This window comes from Haemorhous mexicanus, chromosome 20 (assembly GCF_027477595.1).
Source record: "Haemorhous mexicanus isolate bHaeMex1 chromosome 20, bHaeMex1.pri, whole genome shotgun sequence".
NCBI classification, from domain to species: domain Eukaryota; kingdom Metazoa; phylum Chordata; class Aves; order Passeriformes; family Fringillidae; genus Haemorhous; species Haemorhous mexicanus.
The window spans coordinates 10,927,844-10,955,670 of record NC_082360.1 but is presented as its reverse complement, the minus strand read 5'-3'; the positions used below and the strand labels follow the sequence as shown (position 1 = coordinate 10,955,670).

The window sequence follows — 27,827 nt, the reverse complement described above, 5'->3', positions numbered from 1 at the left end:
CCCGTTCCCGTTCCCCCCCGGGCGCTCTGTGCCGCAGCCGGGCGGGCTGAGCTGAGCTGAGCTGAGCTGAGCTGAGCTGTCAGCGCCGATCACTCTCCGCGGACCAAACCGGCCCTGACGTTCCTCCGAGCGCCGCTCCTGCCTTGTGGCTTTCCCGAGGGCCGAGCAGGGCAGAGCCAAGGGGGGCACAGGGGATGTCAGGCAGCCCCAGATGCCCCAATGGACGCGGCAGCGCTGGAGCAGGCGCTGTTCCCTTCTCCAGTGTGATGAGGAGATGCTGATGTGTCCAAAATCAGGGTTGTGAGCGATAAAGCCAGGCTGAAATCTGTGATTTGTTTTAATTTATTTATTGTAGAAGCAGCCCCGCAGCCTGGGCTCTCCATTGCCTCCTGATATCTCCGGTTCCCTGCCGGCTGCTGGGACAGAGCCAAGTGTGTCATGTCCCCACCTTTCCCTTGCCTTGGGGACAGGGACAGCCCCTCCTGCCACACCGGGGGCCAGACAGGACTCGGCGCATCCTCAGAGCCCCGGTGCCCCGGGCACTGCTCCGTGCCAGGCTGGCAGGAGAGGCGAGCAGAGGAGAGGATGGAGCCCGGTCTGTGCCCCCTGTCCTGTCCTGTGCCCGGGGCACCCCCCTGGAGGGGTCCCCGTGCCAGGGCAGGGCTTTCCATGGGCGCTGCAGGAGCCTCACTCCAGGTGGGATCATGGAAAGCTTTGGGCTGGAAGGGGCTGTAAATATCATCGAGTTCCAGGCTGGAAAAAGCTGCCCTGGGAGAGGCTCAGCCCAGCCGGGTGATGGATTCCTGGGGGGAACCATCCCCATTCCCTGGCACTGCCAGCCGGGAGAGGCTCCAGCTGGGAAAGGGGAGAGGCTGCACGGCGAACCTGCTGCCCACGGTGCCCACCTGGCCAAGGTGCCAGCAGGGAGGGGCAGAGCATCCTGCCAGGACTCTCCGGGTCCCTGCTCAGCCCTGAACGCTGTGGGGAAGGGCTGACCCCCCTGGCTCTGGGGGGTGTCTGTGGGGTTACTGGGGGGGTTTCTGTGGGGTTACTGGGGGGTTTCTGTGGGGTTACTGGGGGGGTTTCTGGCTGGTTTCAGCGCTGGGCCCGGGAGCTGGAGGGATTTGGGGGAGGTGTGGGGGCAGTGCTTTGTTCTGGCACCCTGGGGTGTCCGGACAGTGATCCCCCAGCTCGGGGGGAGCTCCCCGCTGGCTCGGCAGCGCCGGCAGACAAAGCTGGCAGGCGCTGGCAGCAGGAGGAGGGGATGGGGCTGCCGGGAATCCGGGAGCTTCTCCCTGCCCTGCTTTTCAAAGTGCTTTTCAAGCCTTTTCTTTTTTCTTCTCTGCTTTCAAAAGCTGCTAAGAGGCAGCAAAAGGAGCCGGCGGTGGCTGGGGAAGGGCGGGAGCGATCCGCGCTCCAGAGCCGCCCAGCAGCCCGGGTTCCCTCCCCGGGGCCGGCTGCAGCCGCGGGGCTCTGCCGGCACCCGAGGGGAGGGGGCCCGTCTCTCCCAGGCAGTTTTTCAAGTTGAGTGAGTGCCTGCTCTTCCCAGCCGGAGCCAGGCCAGCCCGCGGGAGCCTTCCCGGCGGCTCCCACCAGCCGGGTGATGTTAATCCCTGCCGACTGCGCTGTCTCAGCCATCTCCATGCTCCCGTGACAGCGTCAGGTGAGGCGAGCAGCGCTGCACCGGGCTCGCAGCAGCCTTCCAGCACCCACTTTGTTTCACGTGAGAGGGTCGAGATGAGGCTGGGGGCTGGGGCAAACCCTCCTCCTCTTCCTCACCTACCAAAAAGCCGCTGCTGCTTCCGGAGGTGGCCCCCTCCTCAACAGCCTCCTTTGCCTCTGGCCTCAGCTTCTCTGTACGGAGAGCAAGGAAAATAAAATTTGCCAATGAAATGAGCTATGAAAACGGCACTGGAGGAAGCAGCGCAGCCCAGGATGGAGACACAGGAGTGAGCAGGGTGGTGCTGGACACCCGGGCTGGGCACAGAGGCTGTGCCCTGGGTGCCAACCCCAGCATCTCCGCAGTGCCTCGCTGCCCAGCTCCGTGGTGACACCGCTTCCTTCCGACGGAGGAAGTGTCAGCCCCAGCTGAGCCGCCCCAGTGCCCGGTGCTGCCCACCCGGTGCTGTCACAACGGGATCGGGGACCGGCGCTCCTTGCACCGGTGACACGAGAAACCTCCGGACCCCACAGCGTCGTGTCCCAGCACCTGAGACCCCACGAGTGGCGTGGCCAGAGCATCCCAGCACCCCACTTGCCACCCCCTCCCTCCCTCCCTCCCTCCGCGGAGACGCCAGACTCTCCGGAATAGCCAAGAAACGCTGCATTAGGCAGGTTCAGGATAATCTGGGCTCTCCCGCCCCTTTTCTCCCACAAAGGTCTGGTCTTAATCCCCTCGAGCGAGCGAGCAGCGGCTGTGCAGCGCAGCACTCTCCCTGTCAGTGGGGCTGGGATGATCTCGGGATTCACATCCAGTGCCGGGGGGGCCGCGGTGGCCCTGGAGCCCATCCCGGGGGCCGTGGAGCCCATCCCATCCCGGGGGCCGTGGAGCCCATCCCGGGGGCCGTGGAGCCCATCCCGGGAGCCGTGGAGCCCCGCACCAGCGCCCACGCTGGGCGCCTGGGGTGACCACGGACCCCCCGCCGTCGTGTCCCGGCCACCGCCCACTCACGGCCTGGAGGGACCCCAGGGCCCCCCAAAAGGGATCGAGCACTGGGACAGGGAGATGGAGCAGAGGAGGGGTGTGGGTGCAGCGTCGTGGGTGTCACGAATGGAACGGGGACATCGCTGCTGCCCTGCGGCTGGAGCCGCCTCCTCCTGGTATCTCGGCGCGGTTCTTAATTCCCCATAATTAATTAGAGTCGGTCACCCGCCAGCACCTCAACCCCGCCGCTCCGCCAGGGCTGCGGCCAGCTCCGCGCTCTGCCTCTGGGATCCCACTCGTGACTCCCGGCAGGAAGGGACCTGCGAGCCCCCGGCCCCTCCATCCCCCGGGGGTTCCGAGCCCCCACTCCTGACCCCTCTCGTGTCCGTGTCCCTGTCCCTGTCCCTGTCCCCCCACCCCCGGGACTCTCCGGGCGGGGCCCAGGGTTCCGCCCCCCCCGCCCCACTCGGGTTTGAATGGAGGGCGTGGGACCGCCCCGTGACGTGGCGCTGTGCCATTGGTCCGGGCGGGGCGATGATGTCATCGCCGGGGGTGGGGGGGGGCGCTCCGTTCCGGCGCGGCGCGGCCATGGACCGGCGGCGGTGGCGGTGGGGCCCGGGCGAGCAGGTACGGGGGGGGACACCGGGGGCTCCGGGGGTCGCGGCGGCCCGGCGAGACTCGGCCCCGCTTGGCCAGGTCCGGCCTGGCCCGGCCCGGCTCGTCCCGGCGTGGCGGGATCCCGCCGCGCTCAGCTCGGCTATTGTCCGGCGGGCGGGCGGGGTCCCCGGCGCTGCCGCGCTCCGGTACCGGGCAGAGGGGCGGCCGGGACCCCCCGCCTCATTCCCCGCCGCGCCGTGGGGCCGGTGCGCAGCGCGGGAGGGCGAAGGGGTTAACAGGATGCGGAGCGCTGTTTGCCCAGCGCGGGGCACCGGCCCGGCTCACCGCACCCCGCCCCACCGGAGATCGGCGCCCGTTCGCTCCGTGGAGCCCCGCGCGAGGGTGGCGGCGGCCGGGGCTGGCGGTGGTCGCGGCCGGGGCGGTGGCTGCCCGCAGTCCGTGCCGGGAAGGTGGATCCTCGGCGGCTGGAGCGGGTCCAGCGGCACCCGGGGCTGGGCGCCGGCGGGTGCTGAGTCAGAGCCGCCCGAAATCCCCGTCCCGCTCATTCCCCGGTGGCCCCGGACAGGGGTCCGGGCTGACCGCAGCCTGCCCTCCGCCCTGCCGCCCGTCCCTGGGCGGCACACACCGCTGCCAAGGGTGCCCGGAGAGAGGCAGTGCCCGGCTCTGCCGGCGCTGGGCACGGGGCTGGCTCCCAGACCCGCTCCGGTGCCCGCAGAACCGCGGGGCCGTGGGCAGCGAGCGCTCGCGGGGCGCTGGACTCGTCCCACGCCGCCCCGGTTTGACCCCGGTTTGGCAGCAGCGGCAGCGGGGAGTATAGATGTTTCCAAGCGCCGAATCTATGGATCAGGAAGCTGTTCCAAAGGGAGTTGGGATCTATAGAGCAGGAGGGATGTTCTAAAGGGATCGTTAATGGGCTCTGGGGGGAAACTGAGGCACAGCATGCGATCTCTGCAGCCAGCACTGGGCTCATTCCCCAGCCGGGCACGCAGTAAACAAATCTGTTTTGGACGCAGCTCCCTCGGAAACCGTGGAGGGACTCCAGCTGAGCTTTAGCACCGAGGAGGCTCAGCGTGTTTGGGGGTGCAGAGCGAGCCTGGCCCGATCCCCGACCCCCGGCTCCGTGCTCGGGCTGAGCGGCCGCGGGGCTCCCTCCCCGGCCCCCCGCGCCAGCCCCGCTGCCGCCGGCGTTGTGCTGACCGTGCCGCTCGCTGCTTTTGTTCGCTGCGTTTTGTCCTGAGCACAAACGGCCGCCCAGGGCCCCCCGAGCCGGCCGGGCCGGGCTCCGGGCCCCCGGCAGGTAGGGAGCGGGGGCCGCGCTGTGGGAAGTCTGCCTGCTAACTTCCCGTCCAACCCAGCGAAACCGCAGGAATCCGGAGCCCGGCGCAGGTCGGGAGGTCTGTTCAGCCCCGCTGTCCTGTGGCAGCCCGGCCAGACCCTGTTGCACAGAGCCAGGCCAGCGAGGAGATAACCTTTCCCCCCGGAAAAGTCCCCTCCTGGCCCTGCAGAGCCGCGGGCTGGTTCATGGCCCCGGAGCTGGAGGATTTATGGCCCTGTGCGTGTTCTGGCGTGTCCTGCCAGCGGTTCCTTGCTGAACTCTGGCTACCTCCTGGCTCTTGGCAGTCCCCTCCGGGAGTGCTTCTCTGCTTTTGGCACCAGTGGTGAGTTCCCAGCCTGGTGCTGATCCGTGTGCCGAGAGCGCCGGTGGGAGCCAAGCTTCTCCTCCCTCCCCGGGTGCCATCTCTCCATCCCCGGCTCTGGAGCTCGCTGCCAGTGCCTTTTCCACTTCCAGAGGCCGCTCGGTGCACCCCAGGGTTGCGCTGCAGCGGCGTCCCGGTGCCAGGGACAGGACCAGACCTGTCACCGCGCCGGGGTGGGGGCGGTCACCGGGCGCCGGGGCTGCCCGCACTGACAGCACCGCCTGCCCCCGGGCCCTGGGAAGACTCGCTGGGGAGCCGAACCGAGGGTGTGACAGCGGCTGGGTCCCCTCCTGGGCCGGGGTGTGATCCGTGCCCTGTCTCCGGCTGCCGTCTGCCAGGCTCCAACATCAAAGGATCAAAGGATCCCTGAGGGGCAGCGCACCCCAGAGCAGGGCTGAGCAGGCGGGGGGGCCTCCCTGGCCCGGGTGTGGGTTCTCCCTGGCCCTGGGCAGTGTGGGGGACCCGACCGGTCCAGCACAGCCCCTGCCCCAGCAGGACAGGGCGGGGAGAGCACGCTCTGATCTCAGGGTGCTGCCTGGGGGGCTCTGCATGGGGAAGCTGGGGAGCTCGTTTGGAGCCGGCTGGGCCGGCCAGGAGGCTTTCCCAGCTTGGCTTTCCCAGGCTGTGAGCGGGAAGAGCTGGGGGCAGGATGCATGGGAATGTGGCTGGACTTGGCCTTTCTCCTGTGTGCACTCACTGGCCTCCTTCTCTGAGCCACTTTCACTCTGGTCCCCACGGGTGACTGATTCTGAGCAGGATGAGATGGAGAGGATGGGGGGGGAGGGTCTCGTGGGAAGCCTGCACCATCAGGGCACGTGGGCCTGGCCAGGGCTGTCCCAGTTCTGCACTGTCCTACGAGCAGACATTCATTTCCAGGGACAATTGTGTCCCTGGGCGCCTCAGGTTCTCACTCCCCAGAGGCCGTGATCCCACAGGGCTCAGAGGGCAGGTGGGAGGCAGCACAGGGCTGTCAGTACCAGTTATCCCTCTTGTCCTCGACCCGTGTGTGCAGGTCCTGTCCCCTCCCCTTGCCCCAAAGCCCTGCTGGGGCTTGGCTCTGCTCTGGGCAGCGCTGCCAGGTGCCTGCAAAGTCTCTTGGGTTACCAGCAGCTTCCCCTGGTAGGTGGCTGGAAAGGCAGCGATGCCTCCCTGGCCTGGTTTCCTTTGTGAAAGCACCAGTGGCAGCGGGAATGTCACAGGATCTGCTCTCCCCGAGCGACAGGAGGAGAAAAGGGCTCTGTGTCCAGCTCCCCGGGCCGGGCTGTGTGGGCAGCACTGTCCATCTGTGCTGCCATTGCCTCTCGGGGCGAGCCAGGAGCGAAACATCGAGGGATGGGGGGAGATTTTGGCTGCTGTGAGGAGGCTCCGTGGGCTGGAGCATTTAGGGGAGAGGGCCACGCTGCTGCTGGGGAGGCTGTGAGGGTGATGGAGCACTGCTGGCCCGGCTGGGACTGCTCCAACCTCCCGGTGGCCCCTTTGCAAAGTATCTCACAAATGCTGAACTTGGCCCCGAAATCTAAATACAAGGGAGGGACAGTCCCCAGATGGCCTAAATCAGCAGCACGGTTGCCTGGCCCAGCTGGGGAGCTCGCCGGGAGTGTTTGTTTTATGGAAAAGCCGAGGCTGCAGGAATGCTGGCCTGGAAGGAGACCTTGGAAGGGGAAAGCGTTCGTGCCATGCGCGCGCGTGCGGGAGATCCCAGAGAGGCAGCGGGGCCCAGCGAGCTGCTCCTCTCTGCTGGGATGGGCTCGGGGGGAAGGAATTCCCCTGGCTCCTGGTTTGAGGTGCAGGGAAGGAGGTGTGGCTGCTGGATGGCCTCTCCCTGCTGCTGGGGTGAACTGGGGGCTCTCCAGCTGGCCCCTCATGTGCCATCATCCCCCTGGGGGCTCAGGCTGTGCCTCCCTGGGCTGGTGGGGTGCTGGACAGGGCTGGACAGGAACTGTGGCCGTGTGCCACCAGTGCCATGCCACGGGGCACTCCTGCCATGGCTGGGCCCATCCGAGAGCCAGGCACAGCAGGGTGGGGCAAAGGACTTTGCCCCAGCGTGGGGCCAGAGTCCGTCCTGCCCGGCCACAGCCTGCCTGCGCTCCTGCTGCTCCTCTGAGGGACAGCGGGGTGTCACAGCGTGGCTCTGGGGAGGGAAGGGGAGTGGAGGCGTCCCCTGGCCCTGCTGGCAGCTCTGGGGTGGGTGCTGTGGCTCCCGGCGGTGGTGTCCAGCCGGGCAGGACCGGGCTGTGCTGGGGCCATCGCTGCCCGTGGGCTGTGGGGCCGGGCTCGCTGCCAGCTGTGCCCTGGGGCCGGGCGGGCACCGGCGGGGACGTGGCCCCCGTCCCACGGCTCGCTGCGAGGCCACACGTCCGTCCCTTCCCCGTGCGTGTCACGGGGCGCGGTGTCGCCGGCGGTGCCCGGCGGGAGGAAGAGGGCGGCCACGAGCCCTTCCTCCCCGGCAGCCTCTCCCGGGACCACCTGGGGCCGCCTGGCGCCACGGGATGCGGCCACACGGTCGCTGTCCTTGTCCTCTCCTGCGTGGCTAGGGGCGCTGGGTTGGACGGGTCGGGGCTGGTGGCCCCGAGGCGGCCGAGGGAAGGAGTAACGTGCCCGTTGCCATTGCGGTCGGGCAGAGCCCTCGTCATTTCTGTCACCTCTGAGTCACAGCGGTGACCACGAGACGGCTGGGGAGGGTGGGGATGGTCACACACGGACTCAGCTCCGAGGGGCAGCACGGAGGGTTTTGGGCGGCAGCAAAGCAGTGTCCCCATGTCCCCGTCCTGCCGAGCATGAAGGGGTCCCCATCCTGGTCCCCCCGTCCCCCTGCTCGGCTGGCGGTGCCTCCCGGGGGCTCTACGCCCTCCTCACACACTTCCTGCCGTCTGTTTCCAATTCCTCCTGGCGTCTGCTCCTCCCCGCTTTCTTCCAATTAGAAAAAAAAAATCCCAGGCATCTTCTCAGCGTGCTGCTCGCAGAGGCTGGAGCTGCCGTGCCCCGCTCGGGAGGGTTGGGGCTGCACGGGGAGGGACAGAGGGTGCCCGTGGTGCCCATTCGTGGGGGCACAGTCAGGGATCATCCTGAGGGATTTCCATGCCCAGTTCTTTCTCCTGAAGGTCTCTCTGCTCTGGGGATGGGTCTGGGGGTGTGGAGAGCTCAGAGGGGTTGGAGTATGTGTCCCCTGTGGAATGATGCCCTGCATGGAGCCAATTCCCGGGACAGCCAAGCAGCTGGCGGGCACAGGGTCCCATTTTGCAGCTTGCTGGGATAAAATCTGGTGTCCCACCCACAACCTGGAAGCCTGACCATGTCCCTCCCTCCTCTCCCCTAGGAGTGACCCATCGTGACACCGCCGGTGGCATCCCGGCTGCGCAGCCCCATCTGCGAGCACCGGACGCAGGACCCGGCGTGGCACGGCCTCCCCTGGGTGCCACCATGCCCATCCTCAAGCAGCTCGTGTCCAACTCGGCGCACTCCAAGCGCCGCTCGCGCGCCGACCTGACGGCCGAGATGATCAGCGCGCCCCTGGGGGACTTCCGCCACACCATGCACGTGGGGCGCGCCGGGGACGCCTTCGGGGACACCTCCTTCCTCACCAGCAAGGCCGGGGAGCCGGTGCCGGAGGCGGGAGAGGAGCCGGGAGCCTCCAAGCCCGGCCTGCTGTCCCGCCGCTTCCGCAGCAGCAAGCGCTCGCAGTCGGTGACGCGCGGGGACCGGCGGGACATGCTGGGCTCGCTGCGCGACTCGGCGCTCTTCGTCAAGAACGCCGTGTCCCTGCCCCAGCTCAACGAGAAGGACGTGGACAGGAGCGCGGGGCAGCTGCCCAAGAGCCTCTCCTCCAGCCCCGTGAAGAAGCTGCCCGAGGAGGGGAGCCCCGAAGAGCAGCAGCGCCCCAACGGCGCGGCCGCGGGGCCGCTGAGCCCCGGCTTGGACGAGCGCGACTTCGGGGACATCACGGACCTGCCCGTGGTGGTGGCCAAGGGCGGCGCGGGCTTGAAGCACGCCGAGTCCATCATGTCCTTCCACATCGACCTGGGGCCCTCCATGCTTGGGGACGTGCTGAGCATCATGGATAAGGATCAGTGGGAGCAGGATGAAGATCCCGAGGCGGAGGAGAGCCGCGAGGAGGAGGAGGAGGAGGAGGAAGAAGGGGAGCCTGCCCTGCCTGGCTCCCCGCTGGCAGCCCTGCCGAGCCAGAGCCCAGCCCGTGGCGCCGGTGGCCGCAGCCCCAGGGACAGCAGCCCGGTGTCCAGCTGCCCCTCGGGGCCCGAGGAGCGCAGCCCTGTCCCCAGGCCACCGAGCCAGCGGGGAGGGGCCCTGAAACGCCCCGACAAGGAGTTCTCGTTCGCCGACGAAGACGATGATGAGATCCGGGTATAAAGGAGGGCCGAGCCCAGGGTCTGGTTCTCACTGAGCTTGCTTGGACGCAGGGCTGAACACCCCAAGAGGTGGCACTGGGGAGGACTCGACTCCTGCCCCGTTCCCTCTGTGTGCTGCGGAAGGACAGCGCTCTGCTCCCGGGGCCAGGGCTGTTCCTGACAGCCCCAGACAGCTCCAGCACTTCCTGGGGGGTGGAAGCAGACTCGATTTCGGTTCTTTCTGTTGGACTTTGGATGTTAGCTCCTTTCTCCTGCGCCCCTGCCCGTGTAAAGCGATTTAGGATCCAACAAGATGAGCCTTTGGAGTTTTAGCCCTTTTAGTAATATATATATATTTTCCACCGTACAGTTTTTACTGTTTTCTGATTTGTACTTACCTTTCTCTACTCTCTTTTGGTTTTAACTGAGGGAAGATTTCCCATGAGGAAGAACTTGGCTCTGGAGCTCAGAGGTGGCCTGGGACTATGGGCAGCTCCAGCTTCCTGGGTTTCTTGGGGACAGTCTGCAGACCAAGAGCCTCCCAGTGCCGTGGCAGGTGCTCGCTCCCCATCCCTCGGATGGATGGATGGATGGTTCCATCCCAAGTGTTCGACTCTCCAACCAGCCTGGGGGTCACAGGGATGCTCCCAGCCAGCTCCAGGGATGCTGTTGGAAGTGTGGGTCTGTCCCCTGTGGGAGGAGCTCCTAGAAGGCACCAGAATCCTGGTGGGGCCGGGCAGTGGTGGGAGCAGGCGGCTGGAACAGGAGCTTTTATACCGTGTATGTACAAATGCAAGGAATAAAAGGAAATGGTAGTGACTGCAGTGGCCTGAGTTCCTGAGGGGTGACATGCTGGGGGGACCTGCTGCCCGAGCAGGACCAGTGTCCCTGTGCTGCCACCAGCCCTGCCCTGCTGCCCCCATCCCGGCCGTGCTCCTGGCCGCAGTGCGGGCACCTGCCGGGGCCGAGCTTTCTCTGCCGTGTCCTGAGGAAGCAGGAGAGCTCCTGCTGGCCGGATCTGGCTCAGGGCTGGGACCCTCGGGCCAGGCAGCTCCTGCCAAGGGCTGGCTCTGCCAGCGCTGCCCTCTCCTCCCCCAGCCCTGCTCCCTGCACCGGGGAGGAGGGGATGGTGCTGGGGGGGCAGGACTGGCTGTCCCTGCTCCCACGGGCTGGGGGCCAAGGGGTGCCCTGGGGGTTCCCGGCCCTGTGGGGCTGCCCTGGCCCTGGATGATCCTGGCAGAGCAAGCAGGGAGTCACTCTGATCCCACAGCCAGCTTCCCACAGCTCAGCCACTGGGGAAATGGGGCTCTGCCAGTGCTGGGAGTGACTTCCCGCTCCAGCCCCTGGGATGGAGCTGGGCTGAGATGGGGCAACGTGCCAGGAATGGCCCCACAGCCTTTCCCTGAGCATCGGCCTCCTCACTGGAGAGATTTATCCCCCCAAACATCTCCCAGCCCTGGGAGGGACTGGATGCCCCTGTCCACCCAAATGGATCTCCCTGGAGAAGCCAGGGGAGCAGGCAAACGCTGTGCCACAGTGGGGACACAATGGGGTCCTGTCCTGTCACCCTGGCCAGGGGACATTGGGCCATTGTCTGGGACAGGGAGAACAACAGCAGCTGCAGCTGGAGGCTCTGAGCTCAGCAGGCTGCCTCTGCCCCAGTCACCGTGCCCCCTGCCCTGTGCCAGGGTCCCATGTCCCATCCCCTGAGCCAATGACCCTGGTCACTGTCACCTGGGAGGTCACCAGGCTGCTGGGGGACCTTGTCCCTGCCTCCTCTTGTCCCTCCGGGGTGCTCGGACACAAAGCAGCGAGGTTTGGTCCCCGGGCTTTGCCCGCTGTGCTCCCCGGGGCTGTGGGGCGGGGAGCAGCCTGGGGTGACACTTCACGGGCCGCCTGCCACTGTCACTCGGCCACCCTGATCTTTGTGACGCCTGTCGGCTCCAGGCTCGGGCTCGGCAGCGCCGCGGTGCCGCGAGCTGATGGGGCAGAAAGTGCGAGCGGGGCTGCTGAGCACGGCCGGGACACGGCCCCGCTCCACGGGACAGGGACAGCAGGAGGGAGCGGGGACAGGGACAGTGCCACGTGTGCTGGGCCGGTGGGGAGTGACACCAGCAGCACCAGCGTCCGGCCAGCACCGGCCACAGGCAGCGAGGCTGCACCCCCAGCCTCCCCAAAGCCCTCGGTGGTGGGCACAGTGACAGCTGCCACCTCCCCGGGGTGGGCACAGTGACAGCTGCCACACCGGCGGGTGGCACCCGGGATGTCCCACACGGCTGCAGGGTGGGTGGTGGGTGCCCAGCACCCTGCAGCACCCACGGGCAGCACTGTGGCAGTGCTGGTCCAGTGCTCTGATGGCAAGTGACAGAATGGGAGCAGGGCTCCATGGGCCGTGGCAGCCCTGGGCGCTGAGCGTGGCCGTGGGAGGGAGCAGGGACGGAGCTTTGGGATAAATCCAGGGATGAATCCTGCTCCAGGTGGGCTCCAGGAAACCCACGGAGCCCTGGTCATGCCCAGAATGTGCCTCTGGAGCCCATGAGAGCCCCATAGCAGGGGTGGGAGGGGCTGCTGGGCAGCCCAGTGGAAGTGTCCCTGCCTGAGGATGGAGCAAGGAGGGCTCTAAGGAGCATTCCACAGGAAACCATTCCATGATTTGTTGGGATGCAAGGTGTGGCCCCTTCCAGGAGCCCAGGGATGTGTGTCTGTCTTGCCAGGTGCTGGAGAGCAGGCCTGGGGCTGGTGCTGCTGCGCCCAGAGCACACCAAAGCACACCCAGCATCCACGCCGTGCTGTTGGAATGCTCAGTCCCAGCACTCTGGCCATATTTGTCTCCATCTAAGGCCTCAAAGTGAGGGGTTAACCCAGCTCCCAGCCAGCCCCAGCCCCCTTTCCTGGAGGAGAAGCAGATGTGGGAGCGGGGAGGCTGAGAGGGGCTGCCTGGGGCCGGGGGCTGAGCTCCCCAGCTGCGGCAGCAGGCAATCAGGGCTGCAAATTGGGATCAGATGTGGGCAACTCCCCCCTCTAAATGCAGCACTCCAGGGCTGCTGGGGCTGGTTCTGCTCTGCCTGGGGAGGAGGAGGAGGGTTTTGTTGGGGCCCAGGGCGGCTGCAGGGCCCTCCAGAGCGTGGTGTTCCCTTTGGAGAGCTCTGTTTTCCCTGGGAGCGCCCCTGCCTCTTCCCCTTCCCCTGTCGGGCTGGAGCAGGCTCTTCCCACAGCAGGGATGATGCAGGAGCTGGTGGCTGGCGTGGAGAAGATGAGGTTTGACTCGGAGGCTGGTGTGGAGGAGCTCAGAGCTCAGCCCCTGCCCTTCCCGGGGGTAGACAGTAAGTTGGGGGCCGGGCTGTGGTGTTTTTGGAGGGTGGTGGGGCTGTGGGAGCTTTTGGGGCTCTCCCCTTGCTGCCCTCCTGCAAAACCTGGGTGGTTTTTGTCCTGGCTCCGGGCATTTCTCCCTCGGGGATGCAGCTGGCAAAGCTGTTGGGGAGCTGCCAGGGTCCCCAGTGTCCCCACAGGGACAGCACTGGGGGTTGCAGGTGAAGCCCTCCCCACCCTGGGGCTGGGGACAAGCTGGCAGTGACAGGGCTGTCCCAGGTGTGGAGGGACACTGGGGACAGGCTGGCAGTGACAGGGCTGTCCCAGGTGTGGAGGGACACTGGGGACAGGCTGGCAGTGACAGGGCTGTCCCAGGTGTGGAGGGACACTGGGGACAGGCTGGCAGTGACAGGGCTGTCCCAGGTGTGGAGGGACACTGGGGACAGGCTGGCAGTGACAGGGCTGTCCCAGGTGTGGAGGGACACTGGGGACAGGCTGGCAGTGACAGGGCTGTCCCAGGTGTGGAGGGACACTGGGGACAGGCTGGCAGTGACAGGGCTGTCCCAGGTGTGCAGGGACACTGGGGACAGGCTGGCAGTGACAGGGCTGTCCCAGGTGTGGAGGGACACTGGGGACAGGCTGGCAGTGACAGGGCTGTCCCAGGTGTGCAGGGACACTGGGGACAGGCTGGCAGTGACAGGGCTGTCCCAGGTGTGGAGGGACACTGGGGACAGGCTGGCAGTGACAGGGCTGTCCCAGGTGTGCAGGGACACTGGGGACAGGCTGGCAGTGACAGGGCTGTCCCAGGTGTGCAGGGACACCGGGGACAGGCTGGCAGTGACAGGGCTGTCCCAGGTGTGCAGGGACACTGGGGACAGGCTGGCAGTGACAGGGCTGTCCCAGGTGTGCAGGGACACTGGGGACAGGCTGGCAGTGACAGGGCTGTCCCAGGTGTGGAGGGACACTGGGGACAGGCTGGCAGTGACAGGGCTGTCCCAGGTGTGCAGGGACACTGGGGACAGGCTGGCAGTGACAGGGCTGTCCCAGGTGTGCAGGGCCACCCGCGGCCCGGCGGGGCCAAGCCCGCCGTGTGCAAGCATTGGCTGCGAGGGCTCTGCAAGAGGGGCGAAGGCTGCGACTTCCTGCACGACTACGATGCCAGCAGGATGCCCGAGTGCTATTTCTACTCCAAGTTCGGTAGGTGCGGGGCTGGCCATGCCAGGGAGCCCCTTCCCAGCCCTCTCTCATCCCTCGGGGCTGGCCTCTAGCGAGCGGCTGATGCCACCTCCTGACTGCGGGAAGAAGCGCCACTGTCACGCAGCCAGGGTCACTGTCCCCCCACCCCAGCTAAACCTGGCTGCTCCCAGGGCACCCCAATTCCTTTCATCCCTGTGCATTGTCCCGAATGTCGCACGCCTTGCTCCCGCAGGGGAGTGCAGCAGCAAGGACTGTCCCTTCCTGCACGTGGGTGCCACCGCCAGCACCGTGGGCTGTCCCTGGTACGACCGAGGCTTCTGCTGGCACGGTGAGCTGGGGCAGGGCTGGGCGGGCAGGGGGTGCCCAGCGGGGATGGGGCTGGTGCCCACGACCCCGGGGGTGGGTGGCTTTGGGCTCTGGGCTGCAGGGAGAGCAGAGCTCCCACAGTGTCCCTGTGAGTGTCCCCTCTGCCTGGCAGGTCCCCTGTGCAAGTACAAGCACACGAGGAGGGTGATGTGTGCCAACTACCTGGTGGGCTTCTGCCCGGAGGGACCCAAGTGCAAATTCGTGCAGTACGTACTGGGGGGGCTTGGAACGTGGTTGGGGGGGTAAAATCCCCTCTCTGAGGTGGCTGTGGCCCTTGCAGGGTCAGGGACGGGGACACAAAGGGTCTGAATTAACCAAAGCCACACCTGAGCTGTGCTGCTGACAGCAGGGACAGCGGTGGGTGGGCAGGGGACAGCCCTGAGGGGCTGGGGGAGCCTCAGGGGGGTCTGGGGACAGCCCTGGTCCCCATGGAGGTGCCTGTAGCAGCTCCAGGACACCCCTGAGGAGCTGGGGGAGCCTCAGGGGGGTCTGGGGACAGCCCTAGTCCCCATGCAGGTGCCTGTAGCAGCTCCAGGACACCCCTGAGGGGCTGGGGGAGCCTCGGGAGGGTCTGGGGACAGCCCAAGCAGTAACTGCCTGTCCTCTGTGTCCCCTCCAGCCTCAAGGCCGGGCTGATGACGAGCAGCACAGACCCATCCAAGGTGAAGCTGCTGTCCCTGTGCCCTTGGGGATGATGCCCTGGCTGCCCCCAGCTCCTGTGGGGCAGCAGCTGCCAACTGCCCCCCCTGCCCCTTTCCCCCAGGAAGCTGGATGTCCGTGGGGGCTGGTACAGAGGGATCTGGCTGCTGCAGAGGAGAGGGGAGGTGAGCATGTGCCAGCCAAGGAGCCACCTCCACGTGGCACCCAGCACCTGGCAGCTCAGCTGTGGGACACCAGTGGCTGCCCCCCGAGCCCTCAGAGCCTGCTGGAAGGAGACACCTGCTCCAAGGTGAGAGATTTTGGGGAATGGGAGGGCTGGGAGCAGAGGTCTCACCTTGGAAGGAGGATGAGGGACAGCAGGTGCTGTGGGGATTCCCAGAGTGCTCCCAAAGAGCCTCTTTGACTGGAAATGTGTCTTTTCCTTGTGATATTTGGCCCTGTCCCCTTGGTGCTGGGGTGGGAACCAGCAGGGGAAGGGATTTCAGTGGTGAGAACCCTGGGAAGCACAAATCCCTCTGGCTTGGAGGTCTGGTGTAGTTGGAACTCTCAGGGTGCTGTTTCCATGATCCCATTCCTTTGGAAATGGGGTCAAAACAAACACACGGGGACGTGGCAGGGGCTGATCCAGCACAAACCCCTTCCCTGTGCCCCCAGAGAGGATCAGCCAGTCCCTGTGCCAGCCAGAGCAGGAGGACTCAGCTGGAAATGCTGCTGGGAAAGTGACTCCAGTGCTCCACACAGCTCAGGGGAGGAGGAGAACACCACGGGACAGCACGGACACGGCACCGGGGCAGCTGCTGGGCAAGGAAAGCCAGCAGGGTTTGCCCAGCACCAGCTCACAGCTGGCACAGGCAGCACAGAAATCACTGCATGCAATGAAAATCAGGACCTGGCACAGCTGGCTGCTCCCCTGGCACAGCTGGCTGCAGGCAGGCTGGGGCAGCAGCAGCATTCCCAAGGTTTGAAGGGGCAGAGGAGTGGCTGGGGCCAGGATCCTGGGCACAGGGGTGTGGGGATGTGCTCGTCCCTTGGGAAGGGGGCACAAAGCACCACGTTTGAGATCACAACCCAAGCAGGAAAGGAAAAGCCACACAGGTTTTTATTGCTGGTGAGAGAGTTTTTGGTGCAACACCTCTGTCACAGCACTACTGCACTCTGCAGAATAAAAGAGCTCAGACTTTTAATTCTTGGCTCTTTTTTTATCCCTTCATGCCTGGAACATGAGCAACCCTTTCCCAGACATGTCTGGGAATGGCAGGCTCCAACTAGCACTCCTGAGTGTCCTGGTTTGCCTGCTGCAGGCACGGGTTTGCCCTTTGGGCACAACAGCTCATCCCATGGAGTTTTCTTCCCCAGAATTAGGGTGTTGTGGTCTGAGCTGCTGCTCCAGTGCCTTCACACAGGTCCTGGCCAGTCCTACCAGTACAAGGGGTGAGTACAAACTGGGCTGGGCCAGACACAGCTCTGAATGTAAAGGGAATGGTTCTTGGGGTTGAAGTCCACTCAGCTACAGCAGAATTGTCAAATAATCTCTAATGCCAGCTCAGGACAAGGCGCTGTCCCCTGTCCCAAACAAGGGATCTGGGACTCTGCAGCCTCCAGGAGCTCTCCTGCCCCCACAGATCTCTCAGGTGCCTCTAAAGCTTTCTCATTTCACTACTAAAAGCTGCCTGACCACGGAGGGGTGACCACAGGCCGTCCCTGTCACCTCTCTGCCACACAAGCCGACCTGCAAAGCGGCTCCTCCTCAGCTCCAGCCCCAGCCAGGCCCCTGCTGCTGGGAATTCCTGCTGGGATCCAGCTCCTGGCTGCTCTGCTGCCTCCCCAAGAGCTGGGGCTGCTCCCTGAGTGCTGCTCCAGCTCCTTCAGTGGTATTTTCGCCAGTGGTGCCGCTCTGGAAGAACAGGGAGGAAAAAATCCCAGGGTCAGCTCAGGGATCTGTCACCAGCCCAAGTGCAGCTTCTCTGTTTCTGTGCTGCCAGGGGGAACCACCCAAACACCAGCAAAGCCCTTGTCATCTGTCAGGAAATGCAGCTCCTGTTGGAACTTCTCCCTCTGCCCTGTGTGGGCTTTTCAAAGTGCTCCTGACAATCCTGGTGCTCTCCAGGGAGAAGCTGTGAGTCAGCAACTGCTATCAGCACTTTTATTGACCAAATTCCTCTGCCCACCTAGAGAATCCTGCTCTCTGAGCTCTGGTATTAAATGGGGAGTGTTTAAACAATTTAATTATTTCAATTATTTCAGAGCTTTAATTAACAGGGGTGTTAAACAGTCTTTCCAAGTGTTGCAAAAGGAAGAATTCCTGAAATAGGAAGTCTTACTGAAGTGCTGATAGTTCCAGCCATAGCTGAGCAGGCAGTACCCAGCCAGGAGCATGGAGATTCCAGCAGGTCCCCCCTGCCTCACGTGGATGTACTTGGCACAATAACTGCTCCAGGCTGTTGGGAGAGAAAGGAGAGGGATAAATCATGGGCTGTTCTTGGGAATTCACTGGTTCCCTGCAACTTCACAGAGCTAAAATGCTGGGGATGTTTGTTTATTCGCACTGCCAGAGGGCAGGGATTGATGGGACGATGGATGGGAAGGAATTGTTCCTTGTGAGGGGGGTGAGGTGTTGGCACAGGGTGCCCTGAGGAGCTGTGGCTGCTCCTGGATTCCTGGCACTGCCCAAGGCCAGGCTGGATGGGGTTTGGAGCCACCTGGGACAGTGGGAGGCAGGGGATGGCACTGGATCATCTTTCTCAGACCCTTCCAGCACTCCATGATTTGTGCTCTGTAAAGATTCAGGCTGGTGCCTTGGCCCAGCAAAGTCAATCAGAGAAGTGGGATGGAGCTGCCCCAAAAGCCAGGAATGCTCACCTCTCTGCACTGCTCCCAGCAGCCCCTGGGGAGAGAAGCTGCAGGTGCTGATCCAGGTGTGCAGCTCGCCCAGCCTCACCTCCATCAGGGGCCTCTCGGAGAGGGGACCTGCAGGGTGACACAGCATGGTCACAACGAGGGCTCTGTGCTGCCAGGGGAGCTGGGATGGGATGGGATGTGCAGTTCGGGCTGGGAAAAGGAAAGGGAATCACCTCTCCCACAGAGTTTGGGCTCCATCAGCCCAAGACTCCATCAACACATCACCCATTGGCTTTGCAGGCTGGAGGAGGCCCAGTTAAAGCTCCTCGGATTCTCCTGGATCCTTCCCTGGGCAAGCCCAGCATTCCCTGCCCCTCCTCTCCCATTCCAGCTGCCATTCCAACACATCCCAGCAGGGAGATTTTTGTTACCTTGTTGCCCCTGTGCCAAGCCACACCTGGGCATCTCCACGGCGATCCTCACATCCTCGTGGAAACGCTTCCCTGGAAAAATCCCCAGCCCTCCCGACTCGGGATACAGGTCTGGAAACCACTCCAAGCCCCTGGCACTGCTGCCCGAGGCCCGGCCCGAGCAGGAGGGCTGGGTTTGGGGTGTGAGGGGCAGAGCCAGCCCCGGGGCTGTGCCGGGGCTCAGGACGGGCTGGGTTTGGGGCAGAGCCAGCCCCGGGGCTGTGCCTGGGCTCAGGCTGAGCTGGGTTTGGGGCAGAGCCAGCCCCGGGGCTGTGCCCGGGCTCAGGCTGAGCTGGGTTTGGGGCAGAGCCAGCCCCGGGGCTGTGCCCGGGCTCAGGCTGAGCTGGGTTTGGGGCAGAGCCAGCCCCGGGGCTGTGCCCGGGCTCAGGCTGAGCTGGGTTTGGGGCAGAGCCAGCCCCGGGGCTGTGCCCGGGCTCAGGCTGAGCTGGGTTTGGGGCAGAGCCAGCCCCGGGGCTGTGCCCGGGCTCAGGCTGAGCTGGGTTTGGGGCAGAGCCAGCCCCGGGGCTGTGCCCGGGCTCAGGCTGAGCTGGGTTTGGGGCAGAGCCAGCCCCGGGGCTGTGCCCGGGCTCAGGCTGAGCTGGGTTTGGGGTGTGAGGGACAGAGCCAGCCCCGGGGCTGTGCCCGGGCTCAGGCTGAGCTGGGTTTGGGGCAGAGCCAGCCCCGGGGCTGTGCCCGGGCTCACGGTGGGCTCGGGCGCTGCCACCCCCCGCGGACCCCGCAGGCTGAGCTCATTCCCGGGCGTCCCCCGGCCGTGAGCTCCGAGCCCCTCCGCCGGTGACAGCCGGAGGCTCCGGGGGTGCGGAGCACACGCGGGGGGTTCAGGTCCCACCCCGACGTCCAGCGGCCCCCGCTCCCCTCCAGCCTGGGATTTGTCTCTTCCCTCCTGCCGGACGAGGTCACCGGGGCTGTTGCTGCTCTCAGCAAGTGTCTTTGGTGCCTTCGAACCGCTTTTTTCTCCCTTGGAGCTCGCAGCAGTCCCGCTCCCCGCGGCTCCCCGGCTCCGCGGCTCCTTGCTCCGGGATTTTGGGGCAGATTGGCGGGGAGCGGGGCCGGGCTCCGTCCGCTCCCCGCGGCTGCGCGGCTCCTTCTCCCTGACCACCCTGGCGCGGTGCTTCTCGATCACCACCTTCACCCCGTCCTGCAGCCTCTGGGGCACGTCCTCCACCTCCTCGGGGTGCAGGTCCAGGCTCCGGGCCACGTCCCGCACCGCGCGGGGGCCGGTACCGGGGGCCGGCCGGGGGCGCGGCGCTGGGCTGGGCTCCGGGGCGCTGCCGCTGGCGGCGGAGGGCTGGGGGTTCGATCCCGGCGCCGATCCCGGTGCGCTGGCGGGGCTCGGGCGGGCCCCTGAACCTCGGCCACTGCTCGGGACGGGCGGCGCGGCGCTGCCGGGGCCCGGCCGGGGGCTGGCTGCCGGTGCTGCCGGCGCGGCCTTGCAGTGCGGGAGGTGCGCGCGGAGCCGCTTGAAGGGCCGCCGGCAGTGCGGGCACAGCTCCGGCCCCGTCGCCCCCGCCGCCATCACCGGTACCGGTACCGCCCGGTGACGTCACAATGCTGCGGCTCCCCCACCCGCCCGCGCGGCGCGCGCTGTGACGTCACAATGACGCGGCCCCGCCCCCCGCGCAGGCGCACGCCGTGACGTCACGGGGGCGAGGCGGCGGCGGCGGAAGCGGCGGTCGGGGCCGGGCAGGGCCGCGCTGCCGCCCCTCAGCGCGGCCTCCGCCCCTCAGCGCGGCCTCCCCGCCGCCCCACCGCGGCCCCTCCGCCCGCCCCGCCGCGCTCCCGCCCGCCATGAGCTGCCGGCAGCCGCTGCCGAGCGAGCGGGGAGCGAGACAGAGGTGGGTGAGGGCAGCGAGGCCTGAGGGGGGGAAGGAGGGCCCGCGCTGAGGGGAGCGGGCTGGGGAAGGGGAGAGCGGGCCCCGAGCGCTGGGAGGGGTGAAGGGGGCGGCGGGGGTCGCGGAGGCTGCGGGCGCTCCGCAGGGATGCGGGGTGGGGGAGGAAGCAGAGGGACCGTGGAGCGCTGGGAGGCTGTGGGGGATCGTGGGGCTGGGGAGTGGGGTGGAAGGGACCCCAGAGCCCGTCCGTGCTCCCCCTGCCGCGGGCACGGACACTTTCCATAGCCCAGGGTGCCCCAAGGCCCGTGCGAGCTGCCGAGGTCACTGCAGAGGCTGGGGAAAGGAAGGAGCCGGAGGCTCCAGAGGAGTATCCCTCCCCCAAAGAGCGTTCCGGACAGATGGACAGCGTTCGGTGCCTGCCATCCCTGGGATGGGGAGCAGGGAGGCAGCTCCGGGCTGTAGGCGTGGGCCAAAGCCTGCTGCACAGAAAGGAGCCGGTTATAAATACCTCCCTCGAGTCTGTTTTGACTCATTCGAGCACGGGTTAATTTTAGGCACACCGAAACAGCTCCATCCCGTGTTTTTTTGGAGGCTGCTGAGATCCTGGCTGACTCGTCGTGTTTGTAGGGTGGGGAGGAATCGTTTGATGTTTGTGTGGGAATTCTGGGATGCTGCTGGGGAGCAGCTGCTGTGTTGGTGGCACAGAATCACACCGTGGGTTGGGAGGGACCTTCAGTCCCATCCAGTGCCACCCCCTGCCGTGGGCAGGGACACCTCCCACTGCCCCAGGTTGTTCCAGCTCCTGTCCAGCCTGGTCTTTGAGGTGTTCCCTCTCTACCCTGGGAATACCAGCACTGCCCCCACCCCATTGTCCTCCTCCAAACTCTACTGTGCCTCGATGCCTGCAAAGATCTGGATAAAAATTAGGTTAGAACCTGTACCCACCATGCCAGACAGTGCCAGGTGCCATGAGAGGGTGGCAGATGCATCAGAAACAGGAAAGAGTTTGTTTTCCACGACGTGCTTCCTGACAAAACCTCATTTCCACCTGGGAAATGTGACTGTTTTGGAATGTGGCTCCAAACACTGTCAGAGGGGAGAGGCCAAGGAGCCCTTGTGGGGTGGTGTGAGCAGGTGAGTAATTGGAGATGTGGTCAGTGCCACTCGTCCCAGGGCTGGCCTCAGCTTGTCAGGTGTCACTCTCAGCCCAGGGATTATTTTTACATCTGCAAGGCTGGCAGGTGTTAAATCAGTTTATTGAGAAGGATGGTTTTAATCCACACCCCTTAAACTGATAGGAAACATCTTGTGAGGAGCAGGATCCTCCTGTCTGTGCCCTCAGGCTGCAGCTAAAGGGGAATGTGAGAGCCCACAGCACCTCAGGGGGCTGGAGACACCCTGCATCCATTTCTCAGTGTCCCTGCCCTCCTTGGGTGCCTTCAGAGGGCAAAGCAGAAGTGGATCAGTGAGCTGATCATTCCTTCTCCCCTGCAGGAAGAGGAGAAGGAATGGCAATGAAGAGGATGGTCACGTTCCCCAGACCAAACGTAGCACCAGGAACTCTGTCCTGCAGGACTCGTGGGACACTGAGGTGAGAGCCTGCCCAGGCAAATCCAGGCTGCATTTCAACAGCAGCTGGAATATCTGTGCTTTTTGTTTCATCTTTATTTCACAGCTTTGTGTTTGAGGTTGTGAGGTTTGACCTGGTGACATCAGGATTGAAATCAGTTTAGAAATCAGCATTTCTAGTGAGCCTGCTTATCCCTGGTCTGAATATTTCTGGGAAGAAATTTCAAATCCTGCCTCGCAGCACCCGGGGAAAGAATTTGCAGCTTTTTGGTTTTGCTGTTAGTTTCTGGTTTTAGTTTGGGCTGAGCTGTGCCCAGAGCTGAGGGGCTGCTGGGGGTGGCTGTGTCCCTGTGCTCACTCTGCCTGACCATCAGCTTTGCCTTTCCTCACAGTGAGGTGATTATTTGTGGGAGAAAGACAAAACACATTCCAGGCAGGCCTTATCTGATGTGCAAAAAATGCTCTGATAGAGCTGCTCAGTTTAACCAAGACAAAGTCAAAACTCATTGGTTTTTTTCTCATAAATTCCCTTTTTTATTTTGCTGGATGGGGGATAAACTCTCTTGTTTTCTTACCCCTCACCAGACAGGTGTTCTCTTGGTGCAATTTGAGATTTCTTTTCTTCAAAAACAATTTAAATTGCTGATTTCCCAACTGCTCACAGATTTTCTGAGACGTCACCTGGGTGAATCACCTGAAAATTCACTGTGAGCCACATCCTTGTGCTATAAAACATTCATGGAAAAGAGGATGCAGAGCTCTGAAGTCAATGAAATTGATTTCTTTGAAGGTTTTGGAAATATCCTTGGTTTTTTGGAGCCTCCTCACTTTGAAGGTGGATTGTAATGAGCAATTACAGTCTGAATTATTATGGAATTAACTCAATTATTCAACTGTTAATTATACTTTGCAAAAAATATTTAGTTGCTGTGTAACTTGGAGCTCTTTTACAATCCCTGAATGGTTTCAGATGGATATTCCTACATTCCTGTTGTGGGGGAAACTCTCTCTTAACCTGGACAAGTAGATGATGTGACAGGAAATGCTCTGAGAGCTGCTGTCCATCACAGAGGAATCCTCTGGGGTGAAAACTGCCCTGTGCTGCTGTGTTTTCAGGAGGAGACTTTGCATTTGGGGTGTGCTGGGAGCAGCACCCTGGTTTGTTGCCACCTGACCCTGAATCACTTGTCCAACAGGTCAGAGCCCTCCGTGTGTGTAGAGTAGTTAAAGGCTAAAGCAGCTTTGTGGCAGGAGAGGATGGATGTAGTGTGGAACAAGGGATTGCAGTAGCAGTAATGAAGTTAAGGATATCAGGAAAAGCCCCTGATGGTGAGTGCCAGCAGCACCTTTGCTTGGTGTGTGAGCACCTGGTGTTGGGGCAGAGCCACTGGAAGCAGGGCTGGCAGTGGCCACACACGAGGGGTGACAGCAGCCAGCACGGGCATGGCTGAGCCAGGGCAAGGTCACTGCTCAGCCTGGCAGAGACTCTGCTTCTTGCATGCACTTTTACTGCTAAAGTCTGGTTTTAACCCATTAAACCCTGGTGTGAGGCAGGGAGGAGCTCTCACTGCTGAGGGTGTGGGCACAGCTTCTCAAACAGCACAGAACAGAATTCCCAATGTTTCCTCCTGATGAATGGAGCTTTTTCTTTTTGTTTTTTTGGCTTGTTTTCTTGTCAGATCCCTCTGCTGAGCATGCCCAGAAATTCAAGCCACGAGATTAAATCTGTATTATTCCAACATTTGGTTAAGGACTTCCTGTGCCAAAGGGAGAAATCCTTGTGCTCATTGTGCGGAGTGCTTCCGATTGGTGCTGCTTGGAAACTCTCAGCCAGTTTGCAACCCTTGCATTTAGTTCCCTGATACTTTGCTGTGTGCAAAGACACCTCTAGCTGGTTAAAACTCCCCACTGGATTTGGGATATTGCCTGGGAAAGGGGAGTGGGAGCAATCTGTGGCTTCCAAGAGCACGGGAGAGTTGCTTTTCATCACAGGGCATTGCACACCTGCTTTTTGTGAAACATTACCCCAAGTCCTGATTCCTCTGGCCTGTTTTGGTTCAAACTGACTGCTCCCTCTTGCAGAGCAAGGCCTCTTTGAGAACACAGCCTCAGGATGGGCAGTCAAGCAGTGTTTTAAACTTGATGCCAGTCAAGCAGTGTTTTCTGCCAGGATCTCTTCCTGGTTTTTTTTTTTGTCTTGCACGTTTTGCTCTGGAGAATGAGGTGAAGGGAGGTTTTTCCTTAGTGGCAGTTCAAACCTGGGCTGTTCTGTGGTGTTACCCCTCAGTCCCTGAGTCCCACTGCTCATCCAGATCACATCCAGTTCCAAAGGATTTGCTGTTTTCTCCCTCTGGGTTGTCCTTTCACCCAGGGCAGGCAGCACTTCCAACTTCCACAGGATGGAAACAGATTCTCTTCAATCTCCAGCAGTGCTGCTTTTTGGCCAGTTGCTGTAAGGATGTGCCACTCCTGGAGAAGCCACTCATAGGTGACAGCCACCCTGAGGGTGACAGAAACCTCTGCCCTGGGCTCAGTCCATGGCCAGGCACAGCCACGGGGCTGCAGCTCCAGCCAGGGTTAAACATTAGCAAGGCAGAGCCTTTGCCACAGAATTTCCCTTCCTGTTCAGCCTGTCCTCCCTTTTCCAGGAGCTCAGCTGTGTTGTTTGCCCTGTAGTTGGTTAGAAATCCATTGCTTGTCCCCAGTTGAAGCCAGGAGAAGTTGCAGTGGATCCTCCAAGGGGAGTGCTGAGGTTCCCAGCTGTGCTCTGCAGCCTGGGGAATCACCAGTGCAAACCCTTTGCTCTCCTTTTCCCAGGGAAGGAAGTGAGTCTGAGTGTTCTGGCTGACCCTTTCCTTCCTGAACAACTTCTGCACACCCAAATTTCTCACAGTTCCTCTTTGTTCTGGCCAGGAGTGAAACAGCCCCGGGTTCTTGGCACAGATCAAATCCAAGCTCTTGTCCCCCACTATCCAGAGAAGGGCTGCTCTTCAGTTCTAACTAAAACCAGATCATGGCTCTGTTAAACTCCCCTTGGAAGGCATTGAGAGAAGCAGGGGTTGAGTGGCTCTTTCTCCAGTTCCTGTCCCGAGGGATTGTCCCAGATCTGCACATTTAACAGGACATGGTTTGTTTTAAAACTTGAAGTGTGATGTTAAGGGTTAATGAGCCCAGTAAACCTTGAAGATGCCTTTTTGATAGCTAAAGTATTCATAAATATCACCGGGCTGCTTTCCTTTGCCCCTGTAAAGCTTTGTTGATGCCTGCCTTGCTGACTTGATGACTTTAAGGATTCTTTTCTTGTCTGATTGTAGTCCAAATGCGTTACAGAATGTGCACCACAGCCTGGGGACATGGTAGGTGTTCCGTGTGAGGTGGGCAATGACCAAGGGGTGCCAGTGCTAGTGAATCTTTGCCTTAGAGAACTGGAAATAAAGAGGGTCTGACAAACCCCATCTGTCACCAGCCTGAGGTGTCAGAAGCACGTCCCAGGACACGCTGCCAGCTTTGAGATGCACAAAATAACCACTACTAACAGCTGGAAAATGTCTGTTGAGATGTGAAACGTGAGCAGCGAGCCAGGCCAGGTTCTCATTTGGATTTTTACCTTGATTTGCAGAAGGTGGCTGTAACGAAGCTCACTAAGGAGCGCAGACTAAAAGGAAACAAAGTGTCCTGTGCGGTGGGTTTCTCTCCGAGGCTGCTGTGACCCCTCAGCATCGCGTGTGACTCTTTGTGCTGCTCTGCAACAGCAGCTGCGCTGCCCAGCACCACCCCCAGCTCCTCCCTGTCCTGCCGGGGCTCTCTCCCTCTCGAGATGTAGGCAGAGGAGCTGGTTGCTCCCGCGGTTCCATCTGTGCTCCCTTGGGAATGACCCCGCTGTGTGTTTTTCACTCCTGCAGCCCGGGGCCCTTGGCTTGGCTTGCTGTGCTCCCACAGAGCTGAAGCATTTTTGGTGCTTAGCAAAACAAAGGAATTTGTCAGGGTTGGATGGGCAGGATCGATGGTGGATCAGGGCCTGGGGGAGGGTTGTGTTCCACCCAAACATCCACAGTGCCTCCCTGGGCACTGCACACCCTGCTGGGTGCAGCTTGCACCATTCCTGATCTACTCCACACTCACTGCTGGGTGCAGCTTGCACCTTTCCTGATCTACTCCACACTCACTGCTGGGTGCAGCTTGCACCATTCCTGATTTACTCCACACACACTGCTGGGTGCAGCTTGCACCATTCCTGATCTACTCCACACTCACTGCTGGGTGCAGCTTGCACCATTCCTGATCTACTCCACACACACTGCTGGGTGCAGTTTCCACCATTCCTGCCTTACTCCAGGTGAAGTCCTTCTGGAAGTGCTGCTGACTGGTAAATCCCTGAGGATTTAGTGAAATTTGTCCTCTTCTGATGTGGCCACAAAGCTGTGACTTCTGTGGCTTAATCCTTACAAAAATATCGATTTTTTTTTTTTTAGCTGCTGTCACTTACTCTGTCTGCTTTTATGAATCATTTATGGGGTGGCAGAGTAGCCACTTGCTGATTGACTCACCCAAATATTTGCAGGTCCTGACCAGCAGAGCACACAAACTAAAACTGCAACTAATGGAACCTTTCCTTAGCAGCCCTTAAAATGGTGTTTTATGTCTTTGAATCCCTTATGATGATGGCAAATGCTCTTCCAGCCATTCCCATGAAATGTGGTTGTCCTAAATGCTGGCAAATGAGCCCTGGCCTCTTATCCCAGTCAAATGCTGAGTTCTTTCCCTGCCTGAGGAATTCCTCAGTGCTTGTTGCTCTTTCACTGCCACGTTGAGTCAATTCCACTGGTGTGGAATTGCTGTGGAACACTTCCAGTTAACACTGCCATGGAAGTGCTTAACTGGGAGAAGAGTACTTGATGGTAGGGTGTTCAAAGACTTCAAGTGGGTGTTGTGTGCATTTGTTTCTCACAGCCTCTTGCTTTGGATGCTTCAGATCTCACTTTAGGATTGCCTTGTAGGAAAGTGCTTTGCATGGTGCTTCCCTCAAACCTCTGCTAGAGCAGAAGTGCCAGCCCTGCCCTGCCTGCCTGTACTGACACTGCAGCTCCCTGGGAATGTTCTTTATTTTCCAATTCTCGGATCACCCCAGCAAACTTCACTAGTGCAGTCGTGGGGTTGGGGGCAGAGCTGAGGGGTTTAACTGGGGAGGATTGAAATCCAGCACCCTGGAGGTCACTGAACCCCGGGTGAAGGCTTGTCCCTTCAGCTCTGTGACACTGGCGTGGGCAGCAACAACCTGTCCGTGCCAAGGTGGATTTATTCAGTCCATCAGGCTGGAAGTGTGGAAGGGAGGGATTTATCCTAAAGGTTTGCTTCTGTGGGGCGAGGAAGAAGTGTCTGATGTTGCTGTTCACCCTCTGTGTCCCAGTCCTCCAGCAGTGACAGCGGGAGCAGCAGCAGCAGCAGCTGTAGCAGCAGCAGCATCAACAGCCCTGACAGAGCAGAGTCCAGCCTCAACCCCAGGATTGCAGGATCCAGCCCTGTCTCCTCCCAGCCCTTCCACGAGCAGTCTGCACTAAGCCAAGGTCCTTACTTCCACATCAACCAGATCCTGAAGGAAGCCCACTTCCACAGCCTACAGAGCCGGGGACGCCTCCCTACATGATGACCCAGCAGCTCCCTGCCTTCTGTGAAGGGACAGCACTGTGTAGATTTGATATTTCAACTTCAAAGTTTGTTAAAATGGAATTGCACAAAATTGCCTGTTGCCTTTTCAGTCTATATTTGAAATAACAGGTTAACAGGAGATTGTTTACTTGTGGTTTGCTGCACTATTGCAATGCAAAAGGGGCTTTGAAGCAATTTTTATAGGATTCTTTTTGGGGTGGTTCTAAAGTACGTGGCAAGAGGAGACCGAGGAGTCCACATGTGTGTTATAGGATTGCAAACTGTCCAATTCCAATCGACTGCCTAATCTGTTTGTTAGCAAGTTGTTGCTTTCTGTAAAGTTCTCTTAAGCGTTCCTCTTCAGTTTTATAAGTCTTTTTTTAATTTCAATAAACTAGTTAAAAAATGATTTGGCAACATAATTTTTTGAGCATTTAGAGTTAGTGAGAACAGGAGCAGCGAGTGCAGGTGCTTAGGCCTGTGAGCTCCCACCCAGCTCAGGGTGATGAGGCTTTTCTCATGAGCTTCACTGCTGCAGGACTGGAAGGGAAATGTGAAATTAGAGCCAGGACAGGTTGGGCAGGTGCTGCAGGGGCCTCTCAGAGCAGGGCGGTGGT

The 27,827-nt window shown here is 61.8% G+C and overlaps 4 protein-coding genes across 5 annotated transcripts; 3 read left to right on the top strand and 1 right to left on the bottom strand.

Moving 5' to 3' along the window:
• Positions 1 to 3,189: 3,189 nt before the first annotated feature.
• On the top strand, positions 3,190 to 10,126 carry CDC42EP4 (CDC42 effector protein 4). Its single transcript, XM_059864255.1, has 2 exons — positions 3,190 to 3,271; positions 8,276 to 10,126. The coding sequence occupies exon 2, from the start codon at positions 8,380 to 8,382 to the stop codon at positions 9,322 to 9,324; it is 945 nt and encodes a 314-aa protein (XP_059720238.1). The 5' UTR covers positions 3,190 to 3,271; positions 8,276 to 8,379; the 3' UTR covers positions 9,325 to 10,126.
• A 2,399-nt stretch (positions 10,127 to 12,525) lies between these two features.
• On the top strand, positions 12,526 to 14,869 carry CPSF4L (cleavage and polyadenylation specific factor 4 like). Its single transcript, XM_059864738.1, has 5 exons — positions 12,526 to 12,647; positions 13,642 to 13,808; positions 14,041 to 14,136; positions 14,287 to 14,380; positions 14,794 to 14,869. The coding sequence occupies exons 1-5, from the start codon at positions 12,526 to 12,528 to the stop codon at positions 14,867 to 14,869; spliced, it is 555 nt and encodes a 184-aa protein (XP_059720721.1).
• Positions 14,870 to 15,915: 1,046 nt separating this feature from the next.
• C20H17orf80 (chromosome 20 C17orf80 homolog) lies at positions 15,916 to 19,699 on the bottom strand. The gene is made up of 4 exons (XM_059864233.1): positions 18,104 to 19,699; positions 17,694 to 17,801; positions 17,156 to 17,272; positions 15,916 to 16,728 (listed from the first exon to the last, which is right to left on the bottom strand). The coding sequence occupies exons 1-4, from the start codon at positions 19,677 to 19,679 to the stop codon at positions 16,700 to 16,702; spliced, it is 1,830 nt and encodes a 609-aa protein (XP_059720216.1). The 5' UTR covers positions 19,680 to 19,699; the 3' UTR covers positions 15,916 to 16,699.
• A 145-nt stretch (positions 19,700 to 19,844) lies between these two features.
• VCF1 (VCP nuclear cofactor family member 1) lies at positions 19,845 to 27,619 on the top strand. Of its 2 annotated transcripts, XM_059864257.1 has the most exons (4): positions 19,845 to 19,998; positions 21,490 to 21,586; positions 25,184 to 25,246; positions 26,972 to 27,619. In XM_059864257.1, exons 1-4 carry the CDS (start codon positions 19,952 to 19,954, stop codon positions 27,206 to 27,208), a joined length of 444 nt encoding a protein of 147 aa, XP_059720240.1. In that variant the 5' UTR covers positions 19,845 to 19,951; the 3' UTR covers positions 27,209 to 27,619. The 2 variants fall into 2 exon arrangements, with proteins under 2 accessions (XP_059720240.1, XP_059720241.1); XM_059864258.1 differs by lacking the exon at positions 25,184 to 25,246 and having other exon boundaries at positions 19,846 to 19,998.
• Positions 27,620 to 27,827: the final 208 nt, after the last annotated feature.

Coding starts and splice junctions, on each gene's coding strand:
- CDC42EP4 (XM_059864255.1), top strand. CDS start 8,380: ATGCCCATCCTCAAGCAGCTCGTGTCCAACTCGGCGCACTCCAAGCGC.
- CPSF4L (XM_059864738.1), top strand. CDS start 12,526: ATGCAGGAGCTGGTGGCTGGCGTGGAGAAGATGAGGTTTGACTCGGAG. Junction 13,809..14,040: donor CTATTTCTACTCCAAGTTCG/GTAGGTGCGGGG, acceptor TTGCTCCCGCAG/GGGAGTGCAGCAGCAAGGAC. Junction 14,137..14,286: donor CCGAGGCTTCTGCTGGCACG/GTGAGCTGGGGC, acceptor TCTGCCTGGCAG/GTCCCCTGTGCAAGTACAAG.
- C20H17orf80 (XM_059864233.1), bottom strand. CDS start 19,679: ATGGCGGCGGGGGCGACGGGGCCGGAGCTGTGCCCGCACTGCCGGCGG. Junction 17,802..18,103: donor CTTGGCACAGGGGCAACAAG/GTAACAAAAATC, acceptor GTCACCCTGCAG/GTCCCCTCTCCGAGAGGCCC. Junction 16,729..17,155: donor CTGGAACTATCAGCACTTCA/GTAAGACTTCCT, acceptor CTGTTCTTCCAG/AGCGGCACCACTGGCGAAAA.
- VCF1 (XM_059864257.1), top strand. CDS start 19,952: ATGAGCTGCCGGCAGCCGCTGCCGAGCGAGCGGGGAGCGAGACAGAG. Junction 21,587..25,183: donor AGGACTCGTGGGACACTGAG/GTGAGAGCCTGC, acceptor CTTGATTTGCAG/AAGGTGGCTGTAACGAAGCT. Junction 25,247..26,971: donor GAAACAAAGTGTCCTGTGCG/GTGGGTTTCTCT, acceptor TCTGTGTCCCAG/TCCTCCAGCAGTGACAGCGG.